This window comes from Nymphaea colorata, chromosome 10 (assembly GCF_008831285.2).
Source record: "Nymphaea colorata isolate Beijing-Zhang1983 chromosome 10, ASM883128v2, whole genome shotgun sequence".
Taxonomy (NCBI): Eukaryota; Viridiplantae; Streptophyta; class Magnoliopsida; order Nymphaeales; family Nymphaeaceae; genus Nymphaea; species Nymphaea colorata.
This window is the reverse complement of record NC_045147.1, coordinates 13,760,792-13,772,171: the sequence shown is the minus strand read 5'-3', so window position 1 is coordinate 13,772,171 and position 11,380 is coordinate 13,760,792. Positions and strand designations below refer to the sequence as shown.

At 38.1% G+C, this 11,380-nt stretch overlaps 1 protein-coding gene across 1 annotated transcript; it reads right to left on the bottom strand.

Moving 5' to 3' along the window:
- Positions 1–2,533: 2,533 nt before the first annotated feature.
- LOC116263191 (uncharacterized calcium-binding protein At1g02270) lies at positions 2,534–7,728 on the bottom strand. The gene is made up of 11 exons (XM_031642820.2): positions 7,494–7,728; positions 6,436–6,594; positions 6,214–6,312; positions 5,992–6,097; positions 4,627–4,847; positions 4,468–4,544; positions 4,266–4,380; positions 4,048–4,173; positions 3,537–3,650; positions 3,351–3,449; positions 2,534–2,902 (listed from the first exon to the last, which is right to left on the bottom strand). Exons 1-11 carry the CDS (start codon positions 7,494–7,496, stop codon positions 2,669–2,671), a joined length of 1,353 nt encoding a protein of 450 aa, XP_031498680.1. The 5' UTR covers positions 7,497–7,728; the 3' UTR covers positions 2,534–2,668.
- Positions 7,729–11,380: the final 3,652 nt, after the last annotated feature.

Genomic DNA, 11,380 nt, shown 5'->3' with positions numbered 1-11,380 from the left:
CAAAATTACATTTTTGTATGGATTTAAATGCAGTCATACAGTCAGATTAAAAATTTATTTGCGCCTTCGCTAAATTTTCTTTTCCTAAACGTTAGATGTGAGAAAGTCCCGATATATACACACCCAACATAGCAGAAATCTTTAATTCGCTCCTGCCATGCCCTCAACTTGAGGGCAAAGAAGCACAAAGAGTTGATGTTTCGGGAATTCAAAAATCGAAACTAACTGCCTATCAACCTGTCCCCTGTCTATTACGTGAATCTTTATGGAGATGTGAAAATGAGTATCTCAATAACCCACAAATACCAATGAACATCATTATTTGATTATTTATATTTAGGAAGTCCAAAGGCTAGATGTGATGCTGGCCGCGCCATGTCAATCTATGGGAAGAGAGATAATGTCAATTTGATTTTTCCAGTTAGTCGTTGCCTTCTCATTTGATGGTAACGCTTGAAATTAGCGGGGGCGATCAGAAAGAGACAATGGTTCTTATAGTTAAAAAGTATTGAGATGGAAGAAAGACAATTCGCTGTCGACGTCGGAAACTGGATGCCTCAATGCTATCGGGCTTTATTCAGGTGGATCATGGGCGTGCGTCCGTTCAAATATTGCCGGAAAATTGGGGACGCTAGAAGGAAGGTTAACTTTTCATCATCACAAGGAAAACTGTTTGTAGAACTTGAATCAGCAACAATATTCCGTCACCGGTTACATCATGTTTGGTTTTTCCTGAGTTTAATCAGGAAGAGCACCAACTTTTTGGCCCGTACCCAAGTGATCGGATTCTGTAGATAGCTTCGAGATCAGTTTTTTTAAGATCGTTAACTGATTCTTTGTTTTTACTGTACAACTCCTTTCTGTTTTAACTTGAAAAAAAATTGTTGTTAATAATTAATACGGCTTCGTAGACGCTGATACACATAATATCAACCACAAATTGAAACGATTCTGACCAATGTGGATATTAAAATATTAAACTTTTTTTTATCAAATATTTATTAGTTATTTTTTAAATAAAAAAATGAACATTTGCCACAAGATTTGTCCCGATTAAAATGAATTTCTCTTAAGAGTGCATATTCGGGTTCCATTTATGAGCCACAGCAAGGGAAGGGATAAATGTATAAGGTGAATGATTTGATTTATCGAATGTTTGATTTGGGATCGAAGCATGATCTCCGCATTCATCTCATTTGATTGAATCTGTTACTCTCAATTTGAATAGTCAAATATGAGAATAAGATTCTATTTGGATTTGAATCACAACTGCATTCTTTTTTTGGAATTCGGATTCAAATTTGAATCTGATATAATACCTTAGATCTGGATTCAAGTATATAGTAGAATCATCTAAATCTGATTGGTTCTTACCTTTAAGAACAATTGTATGAGAACCTTCGCTCGGTTATGCTCGGGGTTGGCTATCCAATCAACTACAACCTATTAAATTAGGTTCGATGCATAAAAAAAAAAGGATCCATTGAAAATCGGTTTTGATTTTGATTTGACATATAGCATCATGGAGGCCTTACTTCAGATATAGATATCGATTCAGTAAATTTAATAAGAGAAGTTTATGCTTAGGTTTTAATATCAAACCTATTGGATTGAACACAAAGCAAGTTCAACTTGAAAGTTAATGCAAGACGTACTAAAGCTTAGTACTACAACTGTTCATGAGATGAGTTGGGCTAATTTGAGCTTGGCTCAAGTTGGAGTTCAGCTTGGGTTCAACTTGATTCAACCGGCTCGAGCTTGAGCTCAGCTTGGTTAAACTCGAGTTAGCCAGGCCAAGTATTAAGAAATGAGGATCCACCTTTATGGCAAAGAGGACACCCAATGCATCAAAAGAACTATTGACAATGGCAATGTCAAATATATTATTTGAATATAGGTTTTCGGTGAGCTTACTCTAGCCTAAACTAGTGAGCTCACCTAGCTCAAGGTTGAACCATTAAGAAAAGCCAGTTCAAGTGTTGATTCGAGCTTGACTAATAAACGAGTCACGCTCAAGTCAAATGTGTGCAAGTTGATTTCGACTCGTTGTGTACACTACCCAATACAACTCAAGGCCCATTAAGTTTATCAATAGTTTATTCTACCTGACACTTTGTGTGTGTTAGTCCGGGCTGTTATCATAAACAGATTGAAATGAAAACTGATTTCCTTTTACCTTAACCTTTTGGTGCATTATACAGGGGATGGTTGCATCAACTCCAAGATGTAAGTTCCTTTTAGTGAAGAAAACAAGCTTTCTTGTGACTGGATGAGCCTTATATTGTTTATCTCTTGTTTGATTCACTAAACAAGGGGAAAAAATGCATCTTCTAGTATAGGATTAATAGTGCTTGATTGGATAACAACATTGGAAAACATGAAGAGCAATTTTTATTATCTGACCAAGAACGTCTCAAACTGAACTACCCAACTTGCAATATAAGCTTTTTATGACAACGGTCTTGTGAAGGGTCAGTTTCACATGTCATCATTATGATGAGTTGCAAGGCCTTTTAGATTATACGCTGAGACAAAACCAGTGGAGGGGATGGGAAGCCCCGTACCTTTTCATTTTTCCCTTTCATCTTTGTATCAATGCTCAGATTTCTATAGATTTACAAAAAATCGAGCATACAAAATCAGTTAAAACATGTATAATTGTGGTTATCTAACATATTGGTTGTGAGCATGGCATCCTCGCCGGAGAAAACACCACGGTCAGATGAGCATGATCGGAAAGGGAGTAGTTCTCCGGCCACATTCCTTTTTCTACCTCAGGTGGAAAGAGTACCGCATTCTTCACGTCAAAACAGCCGACAACAGGCTCTTCCATGCTGCCAGGTCTCTTGCATCTATCCATGTTATCTTCCTGCTGCTCCGATGGCAGTGGATGCCAAATTCTCTTGAAGAAAGGAAAAGAAAAAAATATTCATCAGATTTGGTCTTCAAACCAGTAACGGCACAGCCTGTAGATATATTGCTAAGAACAGTTGGCACTAAGTATACAAACTTCCATGGCTCTTTGGTTAATTCTGCACATGATTACGGATGCAGATCTTTGATCATTTTGTTGAGAGAGCCAAGAAATATATTAATTCCATTGCAAGTTCAACACAAACTTTCATGGCTCTTTGGTTAATTCTGCACATGATTACGGATGCTGATCTTTGATCATTTTGTTGAGAGCCAAGAAATGTATTAATTCCTTTGCCAAGTCCTTTTAACTGCTTATTTAAGTGGTTATACTTTTTTGCAAAAAGGTAACCAAAAGCCGGACTGTCCATGGCAAAATCTGGCAACTGAAAGTCTGAAACGTAAAAGCAGGGTATGCAAGAAAGATATATATTTACCTGGAATTCTTCATAGTCAAGTAATCCGTTTCCATCTGCATCAGCCTGAGCCCACAAATCTTCTAATTCCTCGTTGGCAAGGCCTTTAGTAAGACCCAACTGGATACATCAGAGTCATCAGACAAATGTCAAAGCAGAATTATTTTAGAACCAGATGGATATCTAATAAGTCAGGAGAAAACCAACCTGCTGAAGACCTTCACAAAATCCAGGGTAGGTAATGTAATCGCTATTATAGCTCCTGGCCCTGAGAAAGTCGAAGGCATCGTTCTCTGTCATTGACATATGACGTAGATGGTTCTGCAGAAAAGAAAAAAAGTAACCTAGTTCAATGCAACATATAGAAGAGCTCATAGAAACGAATAAAGCATTATGTGTGTGTGTGTGTGTAAAAGAGAGAAAGGAAGATCAATTTCTGCACGTGCACACAGACATGCTGCCATCGGGGTATTTTTATCTATGAGAGATATGGACAAATGTCCAGGTAACGTTGGAAAATAATCTCTGTAAATTTTGCTACGTCTAAGGCATGCAGTTTCTAATGCTGGACTAACTCGTAGGTATATAAAGATCAAAATGTAAAGGCATTCACAGCGTACTTGCATGTACACATGCCTTGTTTTCCCAAATGGGTGCTAGCATCGGTGGAAGTGATTGACAAATAAGAAAGCAAGACTGATAAATAGAAAGTCTGTACCTTAATTATTCCAAACACAGACTCGTTCCAGCTTGTCTTCAATGGCATTCTGCATTTGTCAGGATTTAGAAGCCATATAAAGTCCACACCGCAAATGTTGCCACGATGGTTCCGGTGACTAACCCACTGCCATCCGCAAGGAAAATTGGTAAGGACCCCATAAAGCTGGTATTACTCTTAACACCAACTATGTAAATCTGTGTTAGAAGTGTAACGACCTTGTGAGCATCTGCATCACTGTCTGTGTAGTGGTGAGCTGTATCATAAGATGATATGAATCCTTGGGACCTAAGAAATTTGTATACATGTCCCCGCTTGCTACCGTTCCAGTCACTGATCAAACCGGTTCAAATAAGAAAAGATACCAAAGTAGCATTATGAAAGGAAGATGTTAACAGTATCACAGGAAAAAATACTTACCCACACAGGATGACAGGCACAGGGTCAAGCATATACATCTCTTGATAAGCTTCCACATACTGTAAGATCTTGTATACCTATTAAGTGTAGGTAACCATGGAATCAGTCACAAGAATTATATAAAAAAGTGAATCCATTGGACAAGGATAAGCAGCATACCTGATGAAGCCTTACAATAGAGAGGGACGAGTTGTGTGGAAAGAGTAAATGGGTATTCACAATGAGAATTTCTTGCTGAATATCGTCATTTTGATTTTGCCAAAAAGGAATCACCGATCGAACATGCAAAAGCTGCGCAACACGGTCCCCACAGTCATTGAAGAGCAATTCACGATCGTTAACAACTGTGAAAGCATCCTTGTGAATTGCAGTCAATAGCCCTGCACAGAACAGGAAACATCCTATGATAAGAATGTTTGTCCAACACTTGGATAATCATGGAGAAGAAAAGTGATGAGAACCTTTTCGTGCCAAGATGATAAAAGTTTACAGAAGTTACTATCTGTACCGAGTTTAGCAGCTCATAAAGAACATACAACTCCAGTCGACAGACGTCCTGTCAAGCAGAGCACGATTACCAAAACTTGAACAGAATCCCTATGAGATGTTTTTTCCTATATAGAGGGACATAGAAATGCATTTGCAGGAGGTGCACACTAGTGCATTCACAAAAGAAATAACTTTATTTTGTAGTCAATAGATTAATTCTTCTCATACCAAATCTGATATAACTAGCCCCAGAAGGCCGTCTGGAAGATGGGGGACTAGTTCCAGTATCGAAATTGCACAACATTACTGTTCAAAGTCGATTGCCTAATGATCTGTTAACAGATATAATCAGTAACAAAAGAATTTGTGTCATGTTTTCTGACTTCAATATGCATAAGAAACAAACTGCAGGCACGGCATCTTCAGTGTGGAATCAAACGACAGACCAATTACTCACATACATTGACATTTCAAGCACCTAAACCAGCAATGACTTCCTAAACAAAATACATAAGTTCCAAAACATAGATAGCATGAAGTTCTACTTATTCCTTTTCTTTGCGTGTGTGCAAATTTATATCCGTAGTGTAGACAAATTCAAGGTCAACATTCAGTCAACAGACGTGGTTCTAACAAAAATTGAACCTAACAAATTACTCCACACTTTCTCACGAAGAATCAGAGAAACTGGAGGAAGATTCTTTGATTGCTTCTTTGAAAGGAATGGTTGAACCGTTTGTGGCGATACGCTTCACATTGAAACAGAAAATCAAACGTTTAAGAATCTCTCACGAAGGCCGTATTCTGGAAAAGTCTGGGGGTACAACTTACAATCTTCACTTTGATCCGCAAGAAATATGTATAAAAGTCGAAGTCAAGGTGACTGATAGACACACAGTGATAGCGTGGAATTTATAGTTTTCTGTTTTGAACTTGAAAGATGAGAAATTTCACATGATTATCCAAACATGCTCCTGCCCCGACAATAACCAGTAAAATAATAATGAGGAAATCAGTTCTGGATAGAACACGCACCATCCCCACGATTATTGGTTCTTGCAAGTTTGTAACTGATATAACCAGCTTCTCCCAACCGTTTCTCATACATACCGACAAGTTCCTCATTGCCAACCCAAAATTCCTGCACAGAGACATAATCAAGTTCATCAGATATAGACAATAAATCAACCAACATGAAGAAGAAACACACACACACACACACACACACAAAACAGAGCGTAAAGTATGCACACCAACCTGTAAACATATAATTGATGATCTTTCGAAAATTAACCGATCTAATATGGATTGATTTCGTGTAAACCAGTAGTCTCTGAATTCACTTTCGCGGCAGGTCTGTTTCAATCACCCAAAAAAGGACATAACCGATTACAAAATTTGCTTTAGTACAAACTACGAACTATACTCTGAGAAATCACAGAAAACAAAAATTGAAATGGTGCCACTTTTTTCCCTCACCTCGCTGCCAAGCCGCTTGTATATAGGAGCGAGAATGTTGAAAGTGGTGCAGGATACAGAAGGCTCAGACGAATCACAGATGGATGGATGTCTGTTCCTTCCCTTCAGCAGGTTGTCGCAAGTAGATGAAAGAGTAGCTACAAGACTGGAACCTACAACCTGAATTCGACCATTAACCATGGTGACCATCATTAGCAGTCCCTCTGAATTCCTCAAGTACAATGGCATACAAGATTCCCAACAATTAAAACGGGCAAAATAAAAACTTAAAATCTGCTCGATTCCCAACAATTAAAACGGCCAAAACAAAAACTTAAAATCTGCTCTGCATTCAACCAGAGACAGCCAAGTCGTTGGTAGTCAGGAAAAAACAAACCTATACCATTGAATTAGGACAAATGAACAGTCTACGCTCGACTTGCTTCTTCCTCCTGTTGATATATATCAACAAATTCTCTCTCGTGAAACTGTTCTCTCTCGCAAAACTGACACAGAACAGGAAAAACATACACCCCGTCTCCATACAGTCGTATAAAAAGAATCTCCTCCTCTGAAACCACCCAACGATGTCAACGCCTCGTTCAAACATACCACAAACCGTTCATGCTACCAAATAAGGAGACTCTTAAAAACATTAAAAAAAAAAGAAAGAACACCCCCAGAAATAACAAAAAACCAGCAACAAATACCGCAACTAGAAAGCAAAACCAAACTTGCATTCTAGACTCATTTCCATCACTCAAAATTCACCGTCTATACGCCACCAGATGCTATATATATATCTCTCTCTCTACAGTCCAGGGAAAATAAAAAATGAACGAAAAATCCAGATCCCAGCAGGAGAAAAACCAATCTCCAGGCCGGAAAAACACTAGAAATCTATTCTGGCCCAGAATAAAGAGAAGAAAAAACCAAATAGGAATCTGAAAGACCCATCAGCTAGAAAAAACTAGTTTCACGAAGCGAAGCAGAAAACGAAGAGTTTGCGATCCCATATAAAGCCTGTGGCGGAGATTATCAGGAGCTTCCGGGATTAGCCCGGTAACTCGGACACTCACCATTTCAGAATAGAAAACATTCCAACGACGACTCCTCCGGCAATGAAGAGAAATCAGAAGGGGCTGAGCATATATACTTTCCCTGTGTCTCAGCAGTCGTCCTCCCAACCGTTTAAATAGCGGGATGGTTTGCCGGTACAGACAGATCGGCGACCCGTTCTGCCCCCGACACCACCGGCTATCGCCAGTAAAAGAGGACAAAGACGCCGAGCCCCTGCAACTCCGCGGGGACAAGGAACTCCGGATCGGCGATTTAAAGGCGACGTGGTCACGGGGCGGAAATTCTCGAGACGAAAATGCCCTTCCTTTCTCGACTCACTGAAAACTGCCTCTGGTCCAGGAGGGTTGTCTTAGCGCCACGACCCCCCGCCCGTTTCTCAAATATAGCGCGAAAGGGTCTCCAAAAATCTCAAAAGAACCACGAGCTTCTCTTTTTATTTAACGCATGAAAATTCTCATTTTAAAGTTGAAATTGGAAATAAATCTTTACGTGATATATGTATATATAAAACTAGTTAAAGAAAAGGTTATATACGATAAAAACATACGCGCTTTAGCCAGCTTTTTATGTCACATCTTCACTACAGTCGGTGTTTGTGATAAGGTTTTCTTTTTATGTGATTCTCGATCATTTCACACTTTAGTACATCATAGACGTGCTTTTCTAACATTTATTTTTCCTTTTACAACAGTTCACTGTGATAGGATAGAATCCACACCGTTGTTGCGTGTCATGCAATGCACCGTCGTTGCTTTTTTAAAGCGATTTTGCTTATCATAAACCACAATAACAAATATCACCTTTTCTTTTCAATTTGACGCCAAAATAAAGCAACAAATTTAACGATTTGACAGCACCATTGTTTTTGGAATTATGAAATTGCTTTATTTTCATATCAGCTGCATATGAACTCTTTATTTTCTTATCGATGGTTTAAAAGATTTACTCTCTCCCTCTCTCTCTCTTAATTTTTTTTTCTCGACAAAATGCTTTCGAAAGATTCTGTCCCACCAAAACTTTACAGAAAACGAGACTGACGATGTTATAAATTAGCTGATTGCCGGCATATTAACCACATACATTTTATATTTATGTATTCAATGAACATTATCAAACTTGCAAGGACCTTCATTTTCAAATGATCAGTTCGCAGCGGGCTCTCGTTCTAACTCATAAATAAAGCTCCGCGTTTGGCAAGCCCGGGCTTTAACATCAACCTATAAAGCAAAGTTAAAGGCGCATCATTATGTCACATTTTTCTGCAAACAATAACTCCAATATTAGTATGAAATTAGTGACCTTGAATCAATACTAAAAAAATAAAAATATTTTAGTTTTAAATTTAAAAATATTGAAATTTTCACGTTCTCATACATCAAACCTTGAGAAAGTGTTTGAATGTAGGAGTGAAGCCCATGTGCCGAGTGGTCGGATTGGCGGACGCCGGCGAGACATGCTGTTTGCCACGGGAGGGTCATGTTGTTAAGCAAACACGCTAAAAAACTGTGGGCAACTTTTCTTCCAAAGTTCTTGTCGCTTTTGACTTGTATTAGATTCATGCGATGGTCTGTGTGGCCAACATACCTTTCATATATAATATATATGCGGAAATCGGTGCACATGCCGATTTTGCCCCCCCAAATGCATTAACATTAAAGAACCTCATTTGGTGCACGTACACCTTGATCTTCGTGATTTCGGTGTTGCATTTCAACGTACAGCCCCCTAATGGCATCAATAGGGCAGCACGATTTATTTTGTAAAGAATTTGCTTTTTTTTATTTAATATTAATATAACTGATAAAATTCTTGATAATATCTAAAAATTAATGGCTACCACCTTAGGTTTTTGAGCAGTACCAGTAGATGTAGATGTGAACTCAAAACATCAAACCATTTACATTTAGCAATGAGGTACTCACGAGTTAGATTCTCTTAATTTGTGTGTACAAAGTAGTCATATTCATGTAATTACATTGTTGTGCTTGGTAACTTAAAGTGAGAAAGTTGTTGTTAAATTGTAGCATCAAATTAATGTTAATGAGATGGCTAGATGGTTAAGTTAGGACAGAAAATTCAAAATTAGGAACATATGGATGTAAAATTTTTTATTGAAAGGAGGGAAAAAAGACATCTGTTAAATATATATGTGATTTATCATCACAACTGAGCGCTCTTTGGGATTGAATTTGTAAAAGGTTATCCCAAATATGATCGTAGCTAATAAAGAAAGGGGAAAAAAATACCGGACCTAGTATCTCTTCTTTAGTTCGAAAGGGTATCCACTAACATTATGATATAAAAGTGTACATCTATTAAAGTATCTAATCCAATAAGGGTAGTTATTTGGAGGCCTGCTCCAATAATTTTATTTCATGTAACTGAAGTTGGTAGTCAAAGGAATTGACAAGAGCTCTAAGGCTCCTCCCCCCTATCTTTTTCTTTATGCGTTCTTATCCACGCATTAAAATAGCAGGAGGACCGTGGACTATGATACTGGGATATAAATAGATCAGATATTGGTGTACATACTTTGTCATGTCGTGTTTGGTTGTACAGCTTCATTTTACTCGACTTCATGTCTATCTAGTTGATCCTTTTTCTCATACTTTTGAATTCTTATGGATAGTAGGTATACGATGGAGTTGTTTCAACATCGAAGAGTTCGAATCTTTCATTTAGAAGATCAAACCATGTTTGTCATCTCATATTAGAATTTTAGATCAAGTGATTCTATGTTTGAGCGGTCCAATTAAAACCGTAGACTAGACAATGTTGTTGCAAAGATACTAACAATCAAATGAATGACTCGACTTTAAAAGAGAAAAAATTCTACAATTTTTGTAATTGCATCTGGATGACACAATCAAGTTAACTTAAAAACATTAGTATTTGATGAGGCTACGATTCTAGAATTGTAGAACTACAATTTCCATTTTTTATAAAATGGGAATTATGTTATCAAACAAAGAATTTTTGGTTTTGGCATTATAGGTTCAAACTTAAATCAAAATTCCATATGATGATTACACTTTTAAATGGTGAAATTTGGATTCCAAAATTTTAGATTTTTTTCATCTTTTCTTAAGGTGCATGTTATGATGCATTTCATTTATCAATTCTAAAATTTCAATTCTTGTTTAAAAAATGAGGTTTCTCTCAACGTCTCTTTCGCTCTATTTCTCTCATTGTCTCCCTCATTGAAGTGATGGAGATCGTCTCGCGAGTCCGCGACGATGGAGATCGACTAGCCGGTGTCTGGATCGGCCGTTGGAGGTGAGTGTCTCTCTCTTCTTGTCCTCAAATTTTTGTAACTAGAGGACTTCTTGTTCCTAAATTTTGATATAGATGGGCTCTTTCTCTCTCTTTTTGTGTTTCTATGTGTTTCCTTTTGTGAAATCAGCACTGCTGCTAATGGTTTCCAAAGGGCCGGGAAACCTCCGGCCATAGCCTCACGAATCTGAGATCTGTACAATGCAAGAGATGGGACAGGGGGTGGTCCGATCTCTAATCCACGGATTTCACCCCATTGAAATCTGTGGATCTCTAATTCACAGTTCTGAGGTAATCAAACACGGCGTAAATGTTTTGGTTGAACAAGAAAAGAAAAGAAAGAAGAAAGAGAAAACACTTGGCTTGGATTCTTGGAATGGTGCTGGCATCAAATCTATGGGAGGGAAAAGCGAAGGATATTTTGAGAAAAGCGCCGCTGTTCTTACTGCCGCATTCACGTTTTCAACGATTAATAATTAGTAGTTTCCAAAGAGGACGGCCCCAAAAGTCCAGATTCTGGAGTTTGGCATCGGAGCCGACGATTGCATCGGCTTTTGGGAAGAATGGGATTCGAGGGAACGTTATTTTACTGTACAAATCTTACATCAACATC